Source organism: Drosophila rhopaloa, unplaced genomic scaffold (assembly GCF_018152115.1).
Source record: "Drosophila rhopaloa isolate 14029-0021.01 unplaced genomic scaffold, ASM1815211v1 contig_2, whole genome shotgun sequence".
Classification (NCBI taxonomy): domain Eukaryota; kingdom Metazoa; phylum Arthropoda; class Insecta; order Diptera; family Drosophilidae; genus Drosophila; species Drosophila rhopaloa.
In genome coordinates this window covers 22,946,140-22,971,527 of record NW_025335083.1, presented here as the reverse complement: position 1 = coordinate 22,971,527, position 25,388 = coordinate 22,946,140, and the positions used below count along the sequence as shown (strand labels likewise).

The 25,388-nt window shown below is 38.4% G+C and overlaps 7 protein-coding genes across 9 annotated transcripts; 6 read left to right on the top strand and 1 right to left on the bottom strand.

The window, feature by feature from the left end:
- Window positions 1-51: 51 nt before the first annotated feature.
- Window positions 52-3,574, top strand: LOC108040262 (GATOR complex protein MIOS). Its single transcript, XM_017117665.2, has 7 exons — window positions 52-295; window positions 354-533; window positions 592-843; window positions 1,097-2,030; window positions 2,083-2,638; window positions 2,703-3,184; window positions 3,250-3,574. The coding sequence occupies exons 1-7, from the start codon at window positions 178-180 to the stop codon at window positions 3,338-3,340; spliced, it is 2,613 nt and encodes an 870-aa protein (XP_016973154.2). The 5' UTR covers window positions 52-177; the 3' UTR covers window positions 3,341-3,574.
- A 231-nt stretch (window positions 3,575-3,805) lies between these two features.
- On the top strand, window positions 3,806-5,804 carry LOC108040277. Its single transcript, XM_017117690.2, has 3 exons — window positions 3,806-4,278; window positions 4,366-5,269; window positions 5,330-5,804. Exons 1-3 carry the CDS (start codon window positions 3,818-3,820, stop codon window positions 5,696-5,698), a joined length of 1,734 nt encoding a protein of 577 aa, XP_016973179.2. The 5' UTR covers window positions 3,806-3,817; the 3' UTR covers window positions 5,699-5,804.
- A 391-nt stretch (window positions 5,805-6,195) lies between these two features.
- Window positions 6,196-8,202, top strand: LOC108040270. Its single transcript, XM_017117678.2, has 2 exons — window positions 6,196-7,652; window positions 7,713-8,202. Exons 1-2 carry the CDS (start codon window positions 6,285-6,287, stop codon window positions 8,073-8,075), a joined length of 1,731 nt encoding a protein of 576 aa, XP_016973167.2. The 5' UTR covers window positions 6,196-6,284; the 3' UTR covers window positions 8,076-8,202.
- Window positions 8,203-9,034: 832 nt separating this feature from the next.
- LOC108040217 lies at window positions 9,035-10,967 on the top strand. Its single transcript, XM_044460217.1, has 2 exons — window positions 9,035-10,491; window positions 10,552-10,967. The coding sequence occupies exons 1-2, from the start codon at window positions 9,043-9,045 to the stop codon at window positions 10,918-10,920; spliced, it is 1,818 nt and encodes a 605-aa protein (XP_044316152.1). The 5' UTR covers window positions 9,035-9,042; the 3' UTR covers window positions 10,921-10,967.
- A 699-nt stretch (window positions 10,968-11,666) lies between these two features.
- Window positions 11,667-16,962, top strand: LOC108045527 (tudor and KH domain-containing protein homolog). 3 transcript variants are annotated; one of them, XM_044460454.1, is made up of 5 exons: window positions 11,667-11,876; window positions 14,665-15,014; window positions 15,107-15,931; window positions 15,992-16,098; window positions 16,156-16,962. In XM_044460454.1, exons 2-5 carry the CDS (start codon window positions 14,719-14,721, stop codon window positions 16,647-16,649), a joined length of 1,722 nt encoding a protein of 573 aa, XP_044316389.1. In that variant the 5' UTR covers window positions 11,667-11,876; window positions 14,665-14,718; the 3' UTR covers window positions 16,650-16,962. The 3 variants fall into 3 exon arrangements, with proteins under 3 accessions (XP_044316389.1, XP_044316390.1, XP_044316391.1); XM_044460455.1 differs by lacking the exon at window positions 11,667-11,876 and adding an exon at window positions 13,220-13,448; XM_044460456.1 differs by lacking the exon at window positions 11,667-11,876 and adding an exon at window positions 13,970-14,075.
- Window positions 16,949-18,172, bottom strand: LOC108045529 (protein C10). Its single transcript, XM_017124896.2, has 2 exons — window positions 17,923-18,172; window positions 16,949-17,868 (listed from the first exon to the last, which is right to left on the bottom strand). The coding sequence occupies exons 1-2, from the start codon at window positions 18,067-18,069 to the stop codon at window positions 17,665-17,667; spliced, it is 351 nt and encodes a 116-aa protein (XP_016980385.1). The 5' UTR covers window positions 18,070-18,172; the 3' UTR covers window positions 16,949-17,664.
- A 1,005-nt stretch (window positions 18,173-19,177) lies between these two features.
- On the top strand, window positions 19,178-24,616 carry LOC108045528 (Golgi phosphoprotein 3 homolog sauron). The gene is made up of 5 exons (XM_017124894.2): window positions 19,178-19,390; window positions 23,536-23,663; window positions 23,737-23,855; window positions 23,919-24,094; window positions 24,163-24,616. The coding sequence occupies exons 1-5, from the start codon at window positions 19,178-19,180 to the stop codon at window positions 24,409-24,411; spliced, it is 885 nt and encodes a 294-aa protein (XP_016980383.1). The 3' UTR covers window positions 24,412-24,616.
- The last annotated feature ends 772 nt before the right edge of the window (window positions 24,617-25,388 follow it).

Sequence of the window (25,388 nt, the reverse complement as noted above, 5' to 3'; positions counted from 1 at the left end):
CAGGTTATCGAGAAGTAACAGTGTTGGGAAATGGATCAAAACAGCTGTTCAACCGGCTGCTTCTTCTTCTTGTACTGCTGTGTTTATCTCACGTTTTTGTTTTTGCAAACTGATAACGCGACGCAATTTAGTCTGTAGTGAAAATTCGTTTTTCATATCAATGGAAAATCGGCTACGATGAGCGGCAATATACACGGACTCAGCTGGTTTCCGCACTTCCCCGACAAATTTGTGTCGTGGGGCCAGGAAATCCATTTGCACGAGGTGCGCCGCAAGGATGATCACAGTCAGAAAAGTTAGTTATCCTCAAAGAGACTTGGGACTATTGAACTGAAGTATCCTCCATTTTCCAGGTCGCCTGCCTTACACATCCATATCCGTGAACTACCTCGCCAACGAATCGCGGTATCAATATGCCCGCTGCGTGGCCGCCTCTTATCACAGTGACCAACCCATAATTGCAGTAGGTCTGGCAGATGGCAAAATTGGTATATGCAACTTTCGGGATACCTATGATAGCAGCTGGGAGTACAGTACGTGCTCTGTGATCTCTAATCGGACCCCTATTTAATGGTGTATATGATTTCGTAGCCCCCCGCCAGCAGCGTATGTGCACCTGCCTTGCCTGGAACGAACTGGATGCCAATATCCTGGCCATTGGACACGATCGCCATCGAAACGACACCTGCATTACCATATGGGACATCGAACGAGGTGTTCCTAAGGAGACTGCGAACTTCTTTGGCGTCGGAGAGTCGGCCAACTCGATTTGCTGGGATCGCAACCATCGCACGGTCATAGCGGGCATGAGCCAAAAGATGATCAAACTGTTCGATCTGAGACGTGAGTCGGTTTATGGAATTGTTGAATAGAGAGTTATGCTCAGCCAGTATATAAAACTTAATAATCCGTATAATCCTCCCTATTAAGCGGAAAACGTAGAATTTTGGGACTCATACGGTCAAATAATGTTCTTATGGAACAAAATTACAAAAGACTTCACTATAATTAATATTTTCTATAAGAGATATTACAGCGACCATTAACTTAAGTTAAAGTTTATAAATGTAACTTTCTCGTATAATTTCTTCCACAGAAAGCAATGCTACCTGCCAGAGCATTCAAACAAAGACAGTCCAGGGACTCTCGGTTTCCCCAAATGGAAACTATCTATGCAGCTATGTGGACTCTGTAATTACGCTTTGGGATCCGCGGAACATCAAGAGTCCACTTAGGCAGATACAATCCTCGAAGAACCACCTGCAGATCGCCTGGTGTCCAACTAGGACAAGCTTACTCTCTTCTCTGCAAAGGGATTCCTCTTATATCACTCTCTACGACATTCGGAGTGTAGATAATGAGAATTCTGGAGAGATTTATCACGTGAAACGGCAGATTAGTCCTTTTACGTCTAGATATCAGCACAGTGGAAAGTTTGCCTTCGTTAATTGCCTGTCGTGGCATTCGAGAGATTTCGAGAGGGCTCTTCTTTTGGCGGATGCGGTTAATATCCTCGACTTCCGACTGCCAGCCACATTGCACACGGCTCACAGTAATCGCCGGAAGTTGCCGCTGCTGATGCAGCGGCCCCTTTACACACCCGCATCACCAACTTCCACCACGGCGGTCACGCCCAATCAGCAGCAGCCCACCAGCAGTTGCAGCACAAATAGTGGGAGTTCCCTGGACTTTAGCAGTCCCGGTGGTTCTCCGTTGAATGTGGACTTACTGGAACCGGAACTCTTTGAACTCGATCTGGTGGATGAGACACGGCAGCGAGCCTTGGAGGATTATGGCATTAGACCCGATAACAAACGATTTGCTGAGCTGCATTTGACACCTTATCTGCGAAATGTCTGGTCAACTCTAAACAATGTATACTGCGAAGACCGCTTAACAGGCTTGAAGGCCACTTTGGGAATAAATTTGGGACACACCTCGGAAGCCTTGATGGCCAGCTCCCGCATTGAATCTCAGGTGCTCCAATGGCCAGAGGGCATTAATAACTCTAATAAGCTGATTTGCTACAGGTAAGCCTTCAATTTATGTCATTAAACCCTATTGATCCTAAATCCCTTTTAGGAGCGAGCAGCGCGATCTGGCCCTTCAACTCTGCGGCTGGGCCTTTGAGCAGGAACTGGAACGCTTTATCGACCAGTTGTATGCCAACAAAGAGTACAGCCGGGCGGCCATGATCTGCGTATTCCACCTGAAGATTTTCCATGCCTGCAACATCCTTTCCTCGGCAGCGGACAACATGAGAGACCCTAGTATGTACAGGATCACAGTGATCGCCTTGTCCAGCTTCAATGCAGATCGCTGCAGCTCTACGTGGCGGAATCAGAGATCAAGCGCCAATATGCAAATACAGGATCCACATTTAAGGGCAGTTTTCTCCTTTTTAACCATGGAGAAGGATAATTTTGATGCAGTACTGAAGGAAGAGGGCGTTTCGCTCTCAGATCGTGTGGCCTTTGCATGCAAATATCTATCGGAGACCAAGCTGGCGGACTATGTGACGCAGCAGATCCAAGCGGCTATAGATGGCGGCGATCTGAATGGCTTGCTTCTCACTGGTGAGTCGCTGGACGGAATAAGCATACTACAGTCCTACATGGACACAAGCTTCGATGTTCAGGTGGGCACCTTTTCTAGAGAAACAGAAGAAAATATGTTTTGTAACAAAATGTATGGTTTTTCAGACGGTAGCTTTGGTGGCCATCAACTATTTCCGTCAGGAGCACTTTGCGGACAAGCGCATCCAGTACTGGATCGCCAGCTACCTGGATTATCTGAACAGCTGGGGTCTGTGGGAGAAACGGGCTGAACTGGACATCAAGATAGAAGGTATTCGCCCATCTTCGCGCAGTTCCCGCACGGTGTTTCTGTCCTGTAACTTCTGCGGCAAGTCCGTATCGAATGCCTTGTTGGACGAGCCACGTCCACGGGGCACCACTACCACAACCAATCGACTCTCCTCCTGCCCCAGCTGTCGAAAGCCCCTGCCGCGCTGCTCGCTCTGCCTGATGCACATGGGCACGATGGTGAACATGAGCAACGGCGAGACCCCGAGCACTACGCCTGAGGTGCCCGGCTGGCAGACAAAGCCCTTCTCAAAGTGGTTCTCTTGGTGTCAGACCTGTCGCCACGGCGGACACACCGAGCACATCATGCAGTGGTTCAAGTGAGTAAATTATAAAAAATTTTAGAATTTTAGTTTGAATCTTGATTTCTTTTGTCGTCCAACAGACAAAATTCTGAGTGCCCCGTGTCCTCGTGCAACTGCCGCTGCTTCGACATGGACGGCACCAAGCCAAATACGTTAAGAGACATTTCCTAGCTGGCCGGAGGACTCATTCATATCCCCCTACGCCCATGCCATATGCATTAAGTTGTTGAATTGTTCCAAACGCGCGCGCCTTAAACAAACTCAGAAGTGTTCATTGTACTTAGACAAGGGATGTGCCCGAAGCATTAGTGTGTATGACCTACCAGCTTTTAGCTGCTCAATTGCATTTTATACTTACATTCAAATAAACGACTATAATGATTTCGCTTTTTTTCTTAAAATACAGTTTTTGTTGTTTTATAATACCTATATTATTATATTATTATTTCATTACATCTGCTTTTATTTTGAACTAAAACCATTTTGAAGTACACAATGTAACAGATAAGAGCTGAGTAAAGCCAAATTGCTCTTGAATTTATATTTGATTATTTGTTTCTTCATGGCCGTTTTCATATCAGCTTTCTAGTACCGAGCACGGAATAGTTTCACTGCTAAGCTTATAGGCTCAACAGTTTGCCATTAGACATGGAGCGGAGATTAAGAACCATTACGTGGCTCGGATGTTTGTTCCTACTTGGAATATCAGCGGAGACTGTGATGGGGGAGAATAGAGTAATATTTTTGAATCAAAATGAAGTAATAATGGACCACATGCTGCGTATCATGGACGAGACAGCAAACCCATGCACGAATTTTAAAGAATATTCTAAAGGCAGTAACAATAATGGCTTCACAAACGAGTATTCTTTATCGGCGTATAACAATTTCAATCGTACGTTCCATGCTGTGTTTGAGCAACTTAAGAACCGAGCCTACGGATCAGGCAGACTGGAGGAAAACATTTTAAAGTTGTACAGCGCCTGTCAAGTTGGCCAAAAGCAAGAAAATAGGAACAACTATTTGAAGGTGGTTCGACCGGACATCAATCTCTCCTGGCCCCAAAATACGCCTCGAGGCAGTCAATGGCCGAAAGAGCGCTTCCAGTGGTAAGTGACGCTAGGCCGATTGCGCCGTTTTGGCATGGATAATGTTCTGCTAAAGACGAGCGTTCAACTTGATTTCGAGGATCACAGCAACTACACGGTGGTGATCGAAAAACCCACCTTTTTCGGTTACATGGGTTCCCAGAACTGGTTGCATGAACTGGGATTCACCAAAAGTAAAGCAAAGTTTTTAAATGAAGAAATTCGAAAACTTAGGAATAATTTAAGCAATCAGAATGAGGATAAGCCGTTAAAAAAGCGTTTAACCCTTCTGGAGTTAGAAAGTCAGTATGGAGTTTCCCTAAACAAATATCTCGAGGTCGTGTTCGATCGCAAGTTCCCTCCGAGTTTCAAGTTGCAGATTGATGATGTGAATTACTTAGTAAGACTCAATCAACTGATAAGCAACTCCGACCAAGAGGCTGTTGCCGTCCTCCTCATGGAACGCTTCACCGACTTTATGACTTTAATGGTTAACTCTGATAAACTCTACCACTGCGGACTGATTGTTAGAGATCTTATGGAGTTTGCCAGCAATCTGCTTTTTGAGGAACATATCCTGGGTGATAAGAAACTTGGGGAGTACCAATTCCAAGTAACAAAATTATTTGAAGCGCTACTCAAGCCTTTTAGAAAGGGGTTAGAGAGGAATCGCCTCAATTTACCAACTTCCCAGATATCAGACCACCTGAAGACTTTGAACGGAATCACTGTAAATGTGGGAAACATGCCAAAAAATGAAGATCACCGCCGCTTTGTGACATCTTACTACGAGGATCTCGACTTGGAAAGCGGTGATGAGTTAACCATCGTTAATTTAAAGATGCGGGTGTTTGAGACAAGTCGCGAGCTGGGGAAGTTAGGCAAACCAGTGTCGAATGATCCGATCCCTTTTAGGGGAGATGTCAAATTAGTTAATTTCAATACAATTGTCATTTCCTACCCCGCTTTGATCGAACCTTATTTTATGGCTCGTGGCCACGACGTATTCAAGGTAAATATAAGTTTTTAAATGGATTTTCACATTTTTGACAAAAATCTTCTTATGTTTCAGTTCAGCAAAGTTGCTCTTGATGTCTCTTACTTATTGATTATAGCTTTACTTACTGGCAATTGTCAGGACAAAACAAATTTGATAAAGACTTTGGATGATCATAATCTATTTGGCAACAGTCAATTTCCTTGCGACAAAGATTACATGGAATGGGATGTGGCACAGAAATATTTCCGAGTGGTCTTTAATCTGGTGCACGATGCTTACTTTTTACCGGGATCAGGATTCGACCAATCGCAACCCAACTTCTCCGATAAGTCTGTGGAACAGCTTTTCTTTCTGTTTTCGGCGCAGACCATCCCAAATAGCGATTTTCTGACCATGATGCCCACTTTCTCTAAGACCTTTAATTGTTCAAGTGTCTCGTAAAGTTTATATTGTTTTTAAACAAAAAAGGAAGCTTAGCTGTGATTTTTAAATCCCTACAGCTATAACAAAAACATAAGGTTCTATAAAAGTACTATAATGATGTATATGGCAGCTATATTATAAAATTTTTCAATTTTTGTAAAAGTTAAAGAATAAATTTGCAATCGTTAAAAATTACTATATCTCAGAGTATATGGATATATATTAGGAAACAATATAGTATAGTATATAGAAAATATCAAACGGAAGAACATGGCTTTTCTTATAATTCGTATACCATTTGTATGACTACATCTACTTTTATTTTGAACTAAAACCATTTTCAAGTATATAGTGAAACATAAAAGAGCTGAGTGATTTCAACATTTATGTTGAATTTATATTTGATTTGTTGTTTTGTTTCTTCATATCCGCTTTCATATCAGCTTTCTAGTAACGACTGCGGACTCAAAAGTTCCATTGCTAAGCTTATTGGCTCAACAGTTTGCCTTCAGACATGGAGCGGAGATCAAGAACAATTTCGTGGCTCGGATGTTTGTTCCTACTTGGAATATCAGCAGAGACTGAGAAGAGGCAGAATAAGGTAATGTTCTTCAATCAAAATGAACAAATAATGGACCACATTCTGCGTATCATGGACGAGACAGAAAATCCATGCACAAATTTTAAAGAATATTCTATCGGCAGGACTTATAATGTCTTCTTCAACAAGTATTATTTACCGGCGTATGAAAATTACTATCGTAAGTTCTATGCTGTGTTTGAGAAACTTAAGAACCGAGCCTACGAATCAGGCAGTCTGGAGGAGAAGGTCTTTAAGTTGTACAACGCCTGCCAAGCTGACCAAAAGAAGGAAAAGAAAAACAACTATTTGGAGGTGGTTCAGCCGGACATCAATCTCTCCTGGCCCCAAAATACGCCTCAAGGCAGTCAATGGCCGAAGGAGCGCTTCCAGTGGTTAGTGACGCTAGGCCGATTGCGCCGCTTTGGCATGGATGGTGTTTTACTAAAGACGAGCGTTCAAGTTGATTTCGAGGATCACAGCAACTACACGGTGGTGATCGAAAAACCCACCTTTTTCGGTTACATGGGTTCCCAGAACTGGTTGCATGAACTGGGATTCACCACGAGTAAAGCAACGTTTTTAGTTGAAGAAATTCATAAACTTAGGGATAGTCTAAACAATGAGAATGAGGATAAGCCGTTAAAAAAGCGTTTAACTCTTTTGGAATTAGAAAGTCAGTATGGAGTTTCCCTAAACAAATATCTCGAGGTCGTGTTCGATCGCAAGTTCCCACCGAGTTTCAAGTTGCAGATTAATGATGTGAACTACTTAGTGAGACTCAATCAACTGATAAGCAGCTCCGACCAAGAGGCTGTGGCCGTCCTCCTCATGGAACGCTTCACCGACTTTATGACTTCAAGCGGCGACTCTGATAAACCACTCCCTGACTACCACTGCGGGGAGATCGTTAGAGATCTTATGGAGTTTGCCAGCAATTTGATTTTTGAGGAACATATCCTGGGTGAGAAGAAACTTGGGGAGTACCAATTCCAAGCAACTAAATTATTTGAAGCGCTACTAAAGCCTTTTAGAAAGGGGTTAGAGAGGAATCGCCTCAATTTACCAACTTCCCAGATATCAGACCACCTGAAGACTTTGAACGGAATCACTGTAAATGTGGGAAACATGCCAAAAAATGAAGATCACCGCCGCTTTGTGACATCTTACTATGAGGATCTTGACTTGGAAAGCGATGACGACTTCGCCATCATTTATTTAAAGATGCGTGTGTTTAAGACAAGTCGCGAGCTGGGGAAATTAGGCAAACCAGTGTCGAATGATCCGAGCCCTTCAAATAACCTGGATTTGCTAAATTTCAACACAATTGTCATACCCTACTGCTATTTGGTCGAACCTCTTTTTATGACTCGTGGCCACGACGTATTCAAGGTAAATAACAGTTTTTAATGGATTTTCAAATTTGTTGACAAAAAACTTCTAATGTTTCAGTTCGGCCAAGTTGCTTTTATTGTCTCTTCCTCATTGATGAAAGCCTTATTTACTGGCAATTTCCAGGCCGAGACTAATTTGATAAAAACTTTGGATGATCATGATCTATTTGGCAACAGTCAATTGTCATCCAATTTAATGGAATGGGACGTGGCACTGAAATATTTCAGAGTGATCTTTAATCTCATGCATGAGGCTTACTTTTTACCGGGATCAGGGTTTGACCAATCACAACCCAACTTCACCGATAAGTCCGTGGAACAGCTTTTCTTTCTGTATTCGGCGCAGACCATCCCAGAGAGCGATTTTCTGACCATGATGCCCACTTTTGCCGAGACCTTTAATTGTTCAAGTGCCTCGTAAACTTTAAATCATTTATAAAAAAAAAATAAAGTAAGCTTCGGGAAGCAGTAGTTTGTAAATCCTTTTAGCTATAACAAAAACTTGATGTATTATGAAAGTACTATAAATCGATTGTCAAGGCTTAAAACAAGGAAATAATGTCAATTTTTGCAAAAAATTTTTCTATTATTCCTATGGTTTTAAAACTAAGGGACTAATTTGCTTAGCTTCATCGACTCGCCTGGTGATCGTGATTAAGAATATAGATACTTTAAACGGTCAGAAATGTAAAAAAATGTATTAACGTTAAAATGACAAATTTGAACGCAGATTATTGGAGAATTAAGGTTAGTAAAGTAACCTCAAATAACTAACATGAAAATGGGTCAAAAATTTGATCAACGTTAAATTGAAAATTTTGAATGCAGTTTTTTTGAGAATGGAATCACAAGTCTTTAGAGGTATCCCACTTTGGAGTCGGTTTAAATTTGGCAAAGTTATGGACTGTAGAAGTCGAGGTTTAAGTCACTCTTTTACAAGACATCGGAAAATTAAAAATAACTAACATGAAAATGGATCAAAAAGTTAATAAACGATAAAATTAAAACTTTGTAGGCAGATCTTTAGAGAATGAAAATCAATATCATAAAGCTGTTATAGAAGCGATGTCAAAATGCTGCCCAAAATCGACATAGATTGTGTTTAGTATTATAGGCATCGAAATTGAAATGTAGTCGTTTTGTAATAACAGCAAGGGTATATTAACTTCGGCTTCCCGAAGTTTTCTTCCTTTCTTGTTTTGTTTATAATTCGTATAGCTTTTATTTCATTACAAATGTTTTTGTTTTAACCTAAAACCATTTTGAAGTACATAGTGTAACAGATAGGAGCTGAGTGATTGACCTCTTTATTATCAGCTTTCTAGTACCGACAACTGATTCAAAAGTTTCATTGCTAAGCTTATAGGCTCAACAGTTTGCCGTCAGACATGGAGCGGAGATCAAGAACAATTTCGTGGCTCGGATGTTTGTTCCTACTTGGAATATCAGCAGAGACTGAGAAGAGGCAGAATAGGGCACTGTTCTTCAATCAAAATGAACAAATAATGGACCACATTCTGCGTATCATGGACGAGACAGCAAACCCATGCACGAATTTTAAAGAATATTCAACCGGCAGGACTTATCTTGCCTACTTCAACAATTATTCTGTACCGGCGTTTGACAATTTGAATCGTAAGTTCTATGCAGTGTTTGAGCAACTTAAGAACCGAGCCTACGAATCAGGCAGTCCAGAGGAGAAGGTCTTTAAGTTGTACAACGCTTGCCAAGCTGACCAAAAGAAGGAAAAGAAAAACAGCTATTTGGAGGTGGTTCAGCCGGACATCAATCTCTCCTGGCCCCAAAATACGCCTCAAGGCAGTCAATGGCCGAAGGAGCGCTTCCAGTGGTTAGTGACGCTAGGCCGATTGCGCCGTTTTGGCATGGATGATGATTTACTAAAGATGAGCGTTCAAGTGGATTCCGAGGATCACAGCAACTACACGGTGGTGATCAAAAAACCCAGATATTTGCATTACGAGGACTGGTTGCATGAAGTGGGATTCACCAAAAGTAAAGCAACGTTTTTGAATGAAGAAATTCGAAAACTTAGGGATAATCTAAACAATGAGAATGACGATAAGCCGTTAAAAAAGCGTTTAACTCTTCTGGAGTTAGAAAGTCAGCATGGAGTTTCCCTAAACAAATATCTCGAGGTCGTGTTCGATCGCAAGTTCCCTCCGAGTTTCAAGTTGCAGATTGATGATGTGAACTACTTAGTAAGACTCAATCAACTGATAAGCAGCTCCGACCAAGAGGCTGTGGCCGTCCTCCTCATGGAACGCTTCATCGACTTTATGACTTTAAGCGACCGCCTTGATGCACCCTACGATTGTGGAATAATGGTTAGAGATCGTATGGAGTTTGCCAGCAATTTGATTTTTGAGGAACATATCCTGGGTGAGAAGAAACTTGGGGAGTACCAATTCCAAGCAACCAAATTATTTGAAGCGCTACTAAAGCCTTTTAGAAGTGGGTTAGAGAGGAATCGCCTTAATTTACCAACTTCCCAGATATCAGACCACCTGAAGACTTTGAACGGAATCACTGTAAATGTGGGAAACATGCCAAAAAATGAAGATCACCGCCGCTTTGTGACATCTTACTATGAGGATCTTGACTTGGAAATCGATGACGACTTCGCCATCATTTATTTAAAGATGAGTGTGTTTAAGACAAGTCGCGAGCTGGGGAAATTAGGCAAACCAGTGTCGAATGATCCGAGCCCTTTGAGGAGCATCCAATTAGTCAATTTAGTTAATTTAAACACAATTGTCATACCCTACTACGTTTTGGTCGAACCTCTTTTTATGACTCGTGGCCACGACGTATTCAAGGTAAATAGCAGTTTTTAATTGGTTTCAAAATCTTTTGACAAAAATCTTTTTATGTTTCAGTTCAGCAGAGTTGCTTATGAGATCTCTTTCTTATTGATGAACGCCTTATATAGTGGCAATTCCCAGGCGAAAACAAATTTGATAAAGACTTTGGATGATTATGATCTATTTGGCAATACTCAATTTCCTTTCGACAAAGATTACATGGAATGGAATGTGGCACTGAAATATTATCGAGTGATCTTTAATTTGATACATGAGGCTTACTTTTTACCGGGATCAGGGTTTGACCAATCGCAACCCAACTTCACCGATAAGTCTGTGGAACAGCTTTTCTTTCTGTTTTCGGCGCAGACCAACTTTGTCAGCGAATGTTTGACCTTGATGCCCACATTCGCTGAGACCTTTAATTGTTCAAGTTCCTCGTAAGCTTTAAAAAATGTATTAACAAAAAATAAAGTAAACTTCGGGAAGCAGTAGTTTGTAAATCCTTGTAGCTATAACAAAAACTTAATTTTCTATGAAAGTACTATAAATCGATTTTTTGTCAAGGCTTAAAACAATGAATAAATAATAAATGAAATGTTTTTTTCGAAAAATGTTCAATTATTCCTATGATTTAAAAACAAATAGACATTGCTTCATCGACTCGCATTTCTGAATAAAATTTATTTCCGTTAAAATTACAAATTTAAATGCAGATTATTGCAGACTCAGTAACTTTGAGGTTAGAAAAGTTATAGTCTCTAGAAGTCCAATTGTGGGTCACCATTTTAGAAGTCTTCGGAAACTTAGAAATAACTAATATAAGAACAGGCTCAAAAATTGATCAACGTTAAAATTACCAATTTTAATGCAGATTAATGGGAACCTTTCATCGAATGTTAGACTAACTCATTCTGGTGGTCGATGGAACCTCTATCGCAGTACCCTTTTCTATCCTGAAGGAGCCCTTACCATCAGAGGTGATTATGTTTCTGAGTAACCAAGACAAATAATATTAAAAATAAATACTAAACAATTTTTTATAAGACATATTATTGTAAAACTACCATAATTAAATAAAAACCGTTACTATTTTACACTTTATACCACCTATCGAAAATAACATTTGTATGGTATATTTTCAAAGACTTATCGTTATGTTAAGTGAATTTTTCAGATCCGGTAACGGTCACACCGCCTCGCACGTTTTTATGCGGCATTATTATTTTTTGTTGCTTTCTGACGTAAATTCCAATTGTTAAAACCCAGAAAGCCGTGCTTCTAATCGTTAGGCTTAACTGAATGGTTAATTAGTGACAAGATAAACAATATAAATAGAAGCAAATATTGTGAATGGAAACAACCAAAGACAGCACCGATACAAAAAAGATATATAGTGGGTAAGTAAGGGGAGGTGGTGGAATTTGGGGGCTGGAAAATATAGCATGCGAGTGATACACTTTTACTATCAGTTGAGTTTCTACAATATGAGATACCTTCGTAAATCTATTTCGATATGCTATTCCTTGACCTTTTCAACTTTTAGTGTATTCTGTTTAATAACCGCCATCCCAAAAAAAAAAAAGAAAACTGGTTTTTCGTTAGGAACTTCCAAGTTTAAAGCCTGCAGCGAGTACAAATCTAAAATTCAAATATCTTCATATACATATATAAATGAGCTATAGCTCTACAAGTTTATGTATATTTTGTATCAAAGATCAAAGAATCTTTCTCCAAATGACTTTTGTGGATTATTAAATACCTTTAAGTGACGTCGCCTTTTCTTGTTGATCTGGCTTTATTTAGCCATCGAGACAATAAATATGTTCGCGAAAAAAGTGTTGAAACTTTGCCAAATTCTACGCATCTCAGACATTTTCACCGCGTGACCCCTTCGAAAAAGAAAACCTACAAATTGTTGGCATCGTTTTTTGAATGGCCAGGGAAATAGAGCATAGAGCGTAAAATAATCTGCAAACTAATATTGTTATTATTTAAGCTACTTGTTTTCATTCAAAAATCGGATATAAATCAAGTTGGAGAACCCAAGCACAACTTGAACGAAAAGAAACGGTTTATTATGTCACTCCACTAAATTTAGCACTCTGCGCACTACGCTCTTTTGGCTCTCTTTAAGCTTTCTACACGGGGAAAAATATAGCAGATATCAGCCATTTTATTAAATATTCCGAGTATTTAAACTAAAATCAAATATATATGAACAATAATATAATCTTAATTTTATTAGTGGTATCCGTGTTCAAAATGATTTTATTTACCTACAAAAATATTACCTCATTAAGTTAAATATGGACATACATATAAGAACAAAATCGTTTTATCTTAAAATTGATAAAACAAATCAAGTTATTTATACGATAAGTTTTACGATCTAAAAATAATACAGAATTGTTCAATTCATATGCCCATAAGTTAATGTCATGTAGTGTTAATGTTTTCTCTTCGTGTAAGCCTTTTTTTATTTTTCATCAGACATATGGCCGCTAGCTAATTTACGCGTTGTTTGCATTTCATTATTTGTCTTTATGCCAGTACCGCTGTTAATTACCAGTTCCTACAATTCACAATTTGCCATTTGCAAATCAACCGGCAAAAGTAAACAACAGAGAGATATGGAGAGAATAGATTGGAAAGAGCTAGCTCGTAAAACAGCTGGGGGGTCTCTCGTAATTGCTTGGCCGTCTGTTTCCAAAAGTTTTCCTCAGTTATACCCGAAATGTAGAAGCGAAATCAAGCTGCTCACGCGAGAATTTAACGTTTTTTTTTCTGCCCTATAAAATATTATTTACGATTTTTTCAACGAAAAACGAGACATGAAAATGTGAAATCCAAACAACGAATGGCTTTGAAATAAGACGCTTGAGCGATTTTAAGCGCATTTCCTACCCAACCAGAAGCCCAAGCTTGTTAAAATAATATTAAGCAAACATTGACAAAATTTCACGATCAAGGTCAGCGCCAAAAGCTAATATAATTCGGTTTAACTGTGTGTGTTTTTCGGTTGTTTACATATCATCAAAAATAATTGGGACTTTTATTTATCAGTTGAAGATAAAGTGGGTTCGGCTTGTGGAAATGCATTCAGGCACGGGTACCCAAAGTTCAAACCGGTATGATAACACCGATGAGCGCATAAACCCGTTTAACTTGTCCAAGAACCAGTGCAAATCTCGGAAATGTTGTGATTTATTGAGGCTCAACGAGAGGAATAGAATGTAGATATGTACACAAAAAATACTGGTTGATTAATGAGTTAGGGCTAAGAAATCAAGAAGCTGTTGTTTATTTAAATACAATATTAATATAATATAATACTAGGACTCAAAACTTTCTTATTTGTGCTATGCCTTGTTATGACTTGTATATCTATTTGACATGTTTGGTAATGCGATTCCCTTACGTTTACTGGGATAATTAAAAGTACACTCACTTCGCCTGCAATTTTATGGCTTTTGGCCTTTTCTCATCTTGACAAGTCATGAAATTTCCTTCAAAACATTAAATTTTTTATATGTTTCGGCATACAAATTTGCAGTTCTCAAATGGCGAATATCGGTCTGACAATGCATTAATCCGCTGTAAGTTTCTGAATCATGTGGCCAAGTGTCCGCAAATAACGTCACTTGTCTATTTATTTCGTGCACTGTTTACCTACAAAAATTAAATTATGAAGTCATTGTTGGATTGTGTGCCAAATTCCTGTTGTTGTTGCTGCTTGATCTCGCAGTCTTCGGTTATGTTTGGCGAATAATAGGATTATATAAGAAAGGGGGAGTGAACATCGATAGGGGTACACTTTTATTGATTCTATCAGACATTAATGTCGTCTGTACCAGTCGCCTTTAGGGCATCAAGTGGTCTTGAACTTGTTCTATTTTTGTTCTTCGAAGCACACGCAATGTCATTTACATATTAAAAAGACCTTGACAAAAGTCTTAATGCTTTTTATTTATTTTTAATTTTTTTATAGGGTAACATAGGATTTATTATTCCTTAAGCTACAATTATTTATGGAGTGTTAATGCTGATATTTATGATCTTAGCAACCTATTAATTACCTATGTTAATAAATTAATATTACATATTTCAAAACTAGCAAGATTAATTTTGAATTATATTCAAATATTTTATTATCATTTTAGTAATTTACATCTTATTTTATTTCAGTTTAAGGTAAACCAGCTGTACGTCCCCACCCACTTACAAACACATTTCGCCAAAATGTTACGTAACACGCCTTTCGGTGCCACGCCCACCTACAAATTACTGCTGGGATTTGGACTCTGCTCTCTTGGGGGCGCCATGCTGTATGCGTACTTCAAGACACGAAATGACGAGGACGAAGCGGACTCAAATGACAGGCAGCAGATTTCAGGACAGGCCGAGGAACCGAAGCCCCAAAAAGAAGTGTGCCTCAAAATCATCGTGGACAACGAACACGTGCCCCTTATAATGGGACGCGGTGGTTCTAATATCAAAATGATTGAAGAAAAGACGCAGGCAAAGATAAGATTACGGTAATTGGATTTGAATTTTATCGACCAAGGAATTCGTACGATTTCTCAAACTTTTTGTGTTTCTTATCTATATTAAAAAAACAAAAAAACAGGGACAAAGACAGTGGTCACAAATTCTGCGATATTAGCGGCGTTCCGGATGCCGTGAAAGCTGCTAGAGTCCTGCTAATCAAAGAGATCGAGCGGGCACCTATGGTTAAAGTGGAACTGCAAGTTCCTCAGAGACTGGCCAGTAAGTTGAATGGCCGTGGTGGCGAGCTAATCCAGGAGATCCGGAGCAGTTCGCTGGCCAAGCTGAACATTGATCCAAATGGCCGGAATGGCAAGGCCAAGATCACAATTGTGGGCAATCAGAAGCAGGTGAACATAGCCCGGAAAATGCTGGACGATCAGATAGAGGAGGATGAAGAACTACTGCGATCCATGGAGGAAGTGGAGCAGCGTCGCGAACCCCGTCGATCGCCCACCAACAGTATTGCATCCTCCAGCTTATACTCCTCGCAGACCTCCTTGAGTTCTCACACTCAACCGAGGGACAAGTTAATGGCCGCCAGGAGCGAAGGCAAGCCCATGGAGGTATACGTCTCAGCTGTGGCCTCACCCACAAAGTTCTGGGTGCAGCTGATCGGCCCGCAGTCCAAGAAACTGGACAACATGGTGCAGGAGATGACCAGCTATTATAGTAGTGCCGAAAACAGGGCAAAACATGTGCTTACTGCACCTTATGTGGGTCAGATTGTGGCCGCCGTCTTTAAATTTGATGAAAAGTGGTATCGTGCTGAGATCGTGGACATTATGCCGAACCAATACAATCCGAAAGAGCAGGTGATTGATCTGTATTTTGTGGACTATGGGGATAGCGAGTACATCTCTCCAGCGGATATTTGTGAGCTGCGTACTGATTTCCTAACGCTCAGGTTCGAGGTTTTGCAAATCAAATAATGTTATAGTTTAAATTACCCATTACATTTTTTTAGATTCCAAGCTGTTGAGTGCTTCTTGGCCAATGTTAAGTCCACCATTCAAACTGAACCCATAACTTGGCCGAAGTCCTCTATCGCAAAGTTCGAGGATCTGACAGAGGGTATGATTTAATAACAAGGCATAGGTATATTTAGGATTTAACCCTGACTTATTTTAGTGGCCCACTGGAGAAAGCTGATTGCTCGGGTGGTGACATACAAGGAGCGTCCAAAGGCCACAACTGCTGTGAATTCCGCCGCCAAGGAGGGAACCCCTTTGCCCGGAGTGGAACTATTTGATCCTGCCGATAACGCCGAACTGAATATTGCGGATTTTATGATTACCCAGGGATTTGCGTTGCCCCTGGACGATTCGTACCCAGTGCGATCGCGATCATCGACTCCCTCAAGTAACAGCGACTCGACAATTGAAGAGCTCTGCGTCAGCAATCCAGTGACTCCTCTCACGCCCCATTCGCCCATGTCGATGTCCATTGATGTGGACAGCATTACACAGGCGGAGGATGAACATCTCGCCCAGCAGCTGCAGCATATGCAGCACAAACTCAACGGAAACAATATAGAAACTATTAATCTGGATAAATTGACAGCGACAGACCTCGAAAATGGGAATAACAACAACGTGAGCACAAGAAATGGTAGCACGCATTAGGAATTCACATTGTTACTTGTTATTCTCGCCTAATTGTTAATAATACTATGGCTGGATGAGCAGCTCACTACTTGACGTGTACATAAAAGTATAGCTCATAAGGAACATATTATATAAGTTCAAAAGAAAATTGTTTAATTTATCGCCGTGACTGATCGACATATCCTAGATCCTAAAAGCTGACGATGGACCGGCACAGATCCTTAATTGTTAAAAGCAAGCTTTGCCATGTTACTTACTGTTAGCAAGAACAAAAAAACATTTGTACATCAACAAAAAATACACAAAGACCACACAAATTTTTAAAAAGAAATGCATTTTATAAGAACATTAAACTTATGTCTATTATAAGGGCCTGTCTCGGGTTTATATTTATTAAAGGTCTTCCCTTTTTCGAAATGCATTTTTTCCATACCATTATGTTTTAATTATTAAAATGTAAATATTTTTTTGTGATTCTGTTCCTGATTGTGCAGACAATTTACATATACGTAAAATGGTTTATTGATTGAAAGTATTTCTCTGCTTTTCAGAATTCAGATTATTATATAAATTTATTTTCTTAAAAAGAAACTTTTAAATTATAAGTTTGAAGCAATACCTTTCTTGAACACTATAAATTTAAGGCCACACAGGGCGCGATATTTTTGCGACTATTTGAAAAAAATATTTGTAGTTAATGATTGATTTCCGTTAAATACATTTATGTTAGAAATATAGCGAATTCAATTTTTTTTATTTTAACATTATTTTGGAATAATTTTTCAAAGGATTTAGTTTCAGATTCTGTATGAACCAAATAAGCATTAAATTTATTCTTTTGGTGTAGTTCAGCAAGCCTAATATATCATTAAAATACTGATTTATCTATTGATTAAAAAAAAGAAATGCAATTTAAACTTAATAAACAATTCAAAGCAGGAAAAACTGACGACTTCGAAGTGAATACATTAAAATGATTGAAAACCCGAATCAGGCCAGTCTTACAGTCTTTTTTTGGGGATTAACCTCCCGCTTAGATTAGGATATCGTTTGTGGTATTTATAGCTATGGGGGGCAGGTAAATAGCTCGAATCTGACTGCGCAGGCGTGCAACTTCCATATCATCACGTTCCATTTCCCGAATAAGTTGTGAAAACTGAACTAATCCCTCGCGGTTTCCCGGAAAACCATGACCCTTTATGACCTCCAATTGGAGCTGCATTACCAAGGGAAATACCTATATTGCAAACCATTAAAAATTATAAAATTTTGTTAGTTTATTAATAATTACGTGCTGCATCATAAGAATCATCTCTTTGCCAGCAGATGCCTTTGCTTCTGAGAGCTTCTTTGAGTTTTCCGGCTGATTGACACATCGTATAATGTCCATAAGTATTTGTTTTGCACTCTCATTGTTAAAATTAGTCAAATAAGACATTATAAACGTTTAAATGGCAGTGATTATGACCAATTTACCAAAATAATCAACAAATAGCAGTTTTTGTTTTGTCTTTTCGTTAGAGATGAGTCATGCCACGATACTGAAAGCGATAGTTGGTTAGATGATAAATATCGAGTGAGATTCATATAGAAGTCATTTAATTTAATAATAATAATAATTTTAAAATTGTAAGTTATCAAAATATCACAAATTTTAAATAAGTGCAGAAATATTATTATACTTATGGTTTAGTATAATTTAAACTTGAATATCTTAAAAATTAGATAAGTAATTGGAAAATGTTTCATGTTTTAAATAGTTTATACTATAAATGATTAATTGTTTATGTTATTCATAACAGTTATTTTATTTTTTCCACTATCATCGATAGGTGCTTAAATATCGATTGCCCATTTACGGTACTGCCCCGAACAGCTGTAACGTGCTTAAAAACAAAAACATAAAAATAAAATAGATTTAATTAGGCAACAACTATTTAAAGGTTATTAGAAAATACTCAATTTTTATTTTAATAATTTTAATTACTTACGAATTCATTTCGCCGTTTTTAACAGCATCTCCACATAATCGCGACGTTTTCCAACACCGAGTCTGGAAAAATGTCACGTCGAAACGTCGAAAGCAACGACAAAAGACACAAATAATAAAAAAAGCTTATTTTGCACAGGCATTCGTATATTTCAAGTAAATGCAAGGACATGCAATTGAATGTTTAGTACGCGCAACCAAATTGTGAGATAAATTGTCGAGTTTCCAACGCAACAACAACGAAACGCAGTTTTGGGCCATTGCATTTTTGCAAGAGAGTGTGAAAAGTGCGTGTGTGCAAAAAGAGAATACAAAATAAAGAGGGACGCAAAAGAGGCATCGAAAACAACAACACACAAAAACACAGAACACCCACACACACGATTTAGCGAACACCCGCACACCCAACTCACACCCATACAACTCCAACGTCGAGTCAGCAAATTGTGCCACACACACAAAACAGGGAAAGAGGAAGAAGAATAAAAAAAGAGCTGCTCTTTTACATCTCCAAAAACACCATATACGAAATCCCCCTTCTATACAAAACTCCGGAATGAATCGCTCCGACGGATTGGTTCGACGCTCCGTGAAACCCCGGGAAAATGGTGGGGCGGAGGGCGGTCTAAATGCAAATACACCGGATGACAATCAGGATGCAATGGATGGACTCAAGGACCAAGAGGACAACATCGACGATGGCGATTCGAAGGAAACCAGGCTCACGCTCATGGAGGAGGTTCTGCTGCTGGGACTCAAGGACAAGGAGGTGGGTGTGGATGTGTCCCTTATCTCTTATCTCTTTAGGATTCACTAATTAATAAGTTTCTTTCACAACAAAAAGTGCTTCTTTTTACCTGTTAAGTGACGTCTCTCCCTCTTTCGCAACCTTTTGTTTGGCCTTAAGTGCTTCGCGGTCCATCTTTAAACAGAGGCTTAACTACAAGGGGGGCTTAGAAAAGGGGTAATGTCAAAATTAATTCGAACATTTTAAATTTTTTTAGTAAGGTTTTAAGTTTGTTTAGTTTCCTAAACGAATAATACGCGATTGGCTTAGTTACTTTAACTATATCCGATAGTTTTTATTTCCATTGGATTTTATTTCCACTCCGAAACTCTTATTTTAAAGCTCTACCATTAGGAAAAGCCCTGGAGAAATTTGAAAACAAACTTGAATAATAATAAATCAATTATCTAGCTTAGGTATTCGGAGAATTTATTCGGAGTTTAATTTATTTCAAGATTTCTTTTCAAAAATCTTTAGTTTAATTTTACAGAGCACTTTTCCAACTCCTTTTCCAATTTATTGTAAACCCCCAAACTATGTTTTCGATTATAAGCCCACCCATGCATTACCAACTTCAGCTCACATTTTCCAGTTTGTTAAGCAATACACTTTAAAATCTCTTGACTAGACTGGTGACTAATGTGAGTGCCAACACAATTTTCCTACAAACTTTTGTTGCTACCATAAATAAAACTTGAGTCTTTTTTGACGGCCCTTATCAGACGTTTTTTCCAATCTTTATAAACTTAAAACTTGCTACTGTACACTCTTTGTATTAATTTAAATGTTGTATTACTCTCTGTAAATAACAAAATTCTATAACTGATTGAAAATATTTCCATAAAGGTAATATATGTACGTGCTCTTGCATTCTGTTGTAACCGCTGTGATTATAATTGCAATTGTTGTATTGCAAACTATTCAAAAACAAAGTTTAGCAATGAAAAAAATATTTATAAACTATTACCAATTAATTGCTTTAAACTGGTTATTAGACTTTCCTTGGAATTGTTGGCTACTAAATAGTTGTTAAAAAGATAGCACCAAATAATACTTCTTATATTAGATTATTTGTATTGTTGGCTTTAAGTTATCTCCGAAAACGATTGCTCTTTAAAAACTTTAAGCAAGCTAAGCCGTCTCAAAGCTGTGAGAGCATTCCATCAAACGAGTTTTCCAATAAGTGGTTAATTTGCATATGATTGTAATATTCATAAATCTGCGTATAATTTTGGGATGATGTCTGTAAAGGCAATCGTATCCAAACGTGCTCCATTATAGCGAACCGGCGAATTCCTATTTTCAACGTTAAATTCGCTTTTTGTATTTTGCTTGCCTCCGAGCTTTATCGCTCAATTGCTGTTCGCATATAGTGTGGTATATACGTAGTATGTTTGTCGGTGACACGACGTCTATTTGTTTTCATTACTTTGCCCGCAGTGAGTTTGCGTGCCCACCCCCAAAGGGGGAAAAAAGATGAAAACAGCGGGACGTGTGCTTGTTGCTCGCTTTTGTTTTACATTCTTCTTCGTTGTGCTCTTATCAGAAACATTTCATCCATTTGGTTAATTGTTTAAGGAAATACACTCACTCGCATATCTCTGCGTACACCCCAAAAAAATTTCAAAATCTAACTTTAAACCCTAGCTGATCGGCCATTTATGCATATATTCAACCCATTCTTTTTTTTAAACATAATTATAATTTATTGTCTTCATTGACGTATTTTTTTTTTAATTATTCAACAGTGTCTTATATTTTATTTTTAATTTTAAACTTAACACTACCAAAAAATGTACCCGCAAAAGTCTGCGTACACCTGTTTAAAACACAAATAATATTATTTTTAGTAACTGGTAGGGTATTCTTTTCTCTGCAAAACTTCCGTAAGGCGTCTCGGGATGGAATCCACTTTTTTTTTGTCTCATTTGCAGTAATTTTCCCCTACTCCTCGAGAATCACATTCTTGAGCATTTTTTTAGATGTTATCGTGTGTCTTCGGATTTTCCTCTCAAGAAGATCCCAAAAATGCTCATTTGGGCTTAGATCAGGACTTTGGGGAGGTGTTCGCAGCTGATTTATGACGTTATACAGCAGCCAAAGCTTGGTATTCTGCGCCGTATGCTTCGGGTCGTTGTCTTGTTGGAACCAACATTCACTTTCGAGCCCTAATTTTTCAGCACTTTCTTTTAAATTGTTTTTTAATATGTCAATATAGATTTTCTGATCCATTATTAACTCGATAAATACCAATTTTCCAACGCCACTTGCTGCCATACACCCCCACACCATTATTCCGCTTCCTTCTTGCTTTACTGTGCCAACCAAATTTTCTTAATTTGAGGCTTCTCCGCTTTTCCTCCATACCAAAACCTTTCCCTTGATTCCAAATATGGAGAATTTAGTTTCGTCGGGAAATATAATCTTATTCCAGAAGTCTTGGTGTTTGGAAATATACTCATTAGTAAAGGTTAGGCGCTTATGTCTATTGACTTCCGATATGAGAGGTTTTTTGCGGGCGACTCTGCTATGGTAGTCAGCCTTTTTTATGGTCCGGCGTACAGTATCTTCGGAAACTCTTTTGGAAAATCTATCCTCGACCTTCAGCTTTGCCTGGTGAGCTGTCGTCCTTGGGTTGAGCTGAATAGATTTGATAATATTCCTCTGCTCGCGGATTATAAGCAAAGGCGGACGGCCAGAACGAGCCTTTGGCAAGATACTTCCAGCCGAGTTGTAGTTATCTATCACTCTTTGGATGGATGAGTGGGTTCTACCAACTAAAGCAAAAATTTCTCTATAAGATTTTCCATCCAAAAAACCTTTTAATATAATTTTCCACTCCTCAACAGAAATTTCCTTGCCTTTTTGTTCCATGTTGCAATATGCTCGTTATTATAATGAAAAAGTTTCATTTTAACTGCGTAATGTCTATTTTTAGGCAATTTAAAGTAGATCGGCGATAACAAAATTAACGGAAATCGCACAATCCTGCATTCCTCGAAGTTGAAAACTGCTGTACGCAGACTTTTGCGCGTACACTTTTTCGTAGTGTTAGGTTTAAAATTAAAAATAAAATATAACCCCCTGTTGAATATTTCTAATATTTCTACGTCAATGAAGACAATAAACCATAGTTTTGTTTAAAAAAAGAATGAATAAAATACATGCATAAATGGCCGAACAATTAATGTTCAAAGTTAGATTTTGAAATTTTTTTGGGGTGTACGCAGAGATATGCGAGTGAGTGTACTACAGAAGTTCTCTTACTTTCCGCCTTGCATTCATCCGCTTTCCTTTTTTAGAAACTCTCTTATCAGCTAACCGTCATTCACTTTTGAAATTATACAATTTATTTGCTATTGCCGTACTACCCATTATGATCATTTTATTATCACTAAACGTCGCTGATAAGCAACATATTCTTTTATACAAATGATTCACTTATTAGATTCTTTTTTTTTTTTTTTTTTTTTAAATTACAGATATCTAATCTATCAATTGGTGATAATAATATAAATCATTTCAACATTATGTGACGTGCAATTTTTTTCTTTCGAATCTATATCCAAGTGATACATAATCTTTTAGAAACATTTTGTTATTAATGGTGCTGTTGACAATATTGTTATAATCGTAAGGTTTTAAAAACATTTCTCTAAGTCGTTCTATTTAACAATGAATTGTGCCGATGTTGATTTTATTACTAAGGCCTAAGCAAACTCAAGTGTTTAATGTTTTAACAGCTGAAGTTGCCGTCTGGAAGCCTAACGACCCTTATTTATTTTTTTTCAACTCTTGACAACAAATAAATATCCAAACCTCGAACCATGGGAATTTAACACTTTGTTATAGTTCTAAAAATAAAAATGTATGTCTTACTTAAACTAGAAAGAAAGCAAGCTTCGACCAGCCGAAGTTTATATACCCTTAAGGTTATTACAAAAAGCAAATATATAATACAAGGTAATGTTATGGTGTATGCTTAAAAACAACGAATACCCTCTGCAAGGATATAAAAATAGTTTTGCCTGACTTATTACTAAGTTTTAAAAAAATACTTTGGGGTTTGACACAGATAAAGATAAGTTATTATTCCCAATTTACATTTAACATTTAATTATATTTAGGGCTACACATCTTTCTGGAACGACTGCATATCAAGCGGTTTGCGCGGATGCATTTTAATAGAACTTGGATTGCGGGGACGCGTGATGATCGAGAAGTCTGGAATGAGGCGACGTGGCCTATGCACAAGGTATACAAACAAAGAAACGGAAAATGCACATCTCTGAGAAAGTTAGCGAATCAAAATTGTATTCTCTCTGCAGAAAATTAATTCTGAAATCGGATCAGCAGACGGGCGATGTTTTACTCGATGAGGCACTTAAACACATTAAAGAAACAGATCCCCCAGAGACGGTGCAGAGCTGGATTGAATATCTCAGTGGTATGTATTTGGTCGCCCGAGATTTTGTCAAAGATTTTTATCAATTACTGATTTCTGTAACAGGTGAAACTTGGAATCCGTTGAAATTGCGCTACCAGCTGAAAAATGTTCGGGAACGTCTGGCCAAGAACCTGGTGGAGAAGGGTGTGCTCACAACGGAAAAGCAAAATTTTCTACTTTTTGATATGACGACACATCCGCTGAACGATAATGTTGTAAAATGTCGCCTGGTTAAGAAAGTGCGTATTGAAGCCCTGGGGGATAAAGGAATTTTTATAACCAATTGAATATTTTTCTTTCTTTTCAGATTCAAGATTCTGTGCTCTCTAAGTGGGTGAACGATCCGCAGCGCATGGACAAGCGGATGCTGGCGCTAATCTTCCTGGCGCACGCCAGTGATGTGATTGAGAACGCCTTCGCGCCGCTGAATGATGATGACTACGAGGTGGCCATGAAGCGGGTGCGGGAGCTGTTGGATCTCGACTTCGAAACGGAGGCGGCCAAGCCGAATGCTAACGAGATCCTGTGGGCGGTGTTCATGGCGTTTACGAAATAGACGATCCTCTAATCCTCTCCGCTCCTCTTAATAGCACACACACACACTCCGAAACACACCCAAACCCATATCTGGAATACATTTTGCTGCTTTTGTTTTAGAAACTTTGCTGTAAGTGGAACCGATTCGGGCTGTAGGATTTTCTCAAATGGCAACCACCCCAAAAATCAGTTTCAATAGAATACTTTTTAAGCGAGTTGATGAAGCAGCCATAAAGCCTATATAAATACATATATGTTTAACCGAATTGCAATAGTATCAATCAATTTTCCATTGTTCTATTTTTTCCTATTCATTGAGTATCTTGATATGCAAATTATTTCCAACCATATTGTAAGTTGTGTTCCACGGCAAATAGATTTTAGTTAATGATTTCTTTTGCAAATTGAAAGTTATGGTGGAAAATTCGAAGCTGCAGCATTGTTTTTGTAATTATATATCTAACATTAATTGTAAGCGCCAACAACAAACTCTGATAAAGTCTTGGCAAGCTGCGTAAATGTATTTTGTCAAATATCTAACATATATTTTAATTCAACTATAAAATTGTGTGTTTATTTGTCACGTATATTCGAGCCCTTCCCATTTATTTGATTGCGCGACGAAAATTAGTTAAAAACTTTTCCCGAGCTCCGCAATTTTAACTTAGTTGGAACATAGTTTAAAACATAAGTAATGCAACCACCTACACGAATTCAGACAAATTCACATGGAGCGTCATTCAATCTAGGCAATGTTTTAATTTAAATTGTTATTGAATTTCGGGAACATTGAAGTTGAAAAACCTTTTCTAACTGCTAAAAGATAAATAAAGAACGACGAAAAGGGACAACAGAAAACAAAATTATGTAAATGTAAAATGTGCACGTCAAATAATAATAATTCTTAGATATTTAAAGGCCTAATAAAATATAATACAAGTATAAATATATAAATGACGCTTGTATATTTTATGGAATTTCGGGTTATCCTTAAAA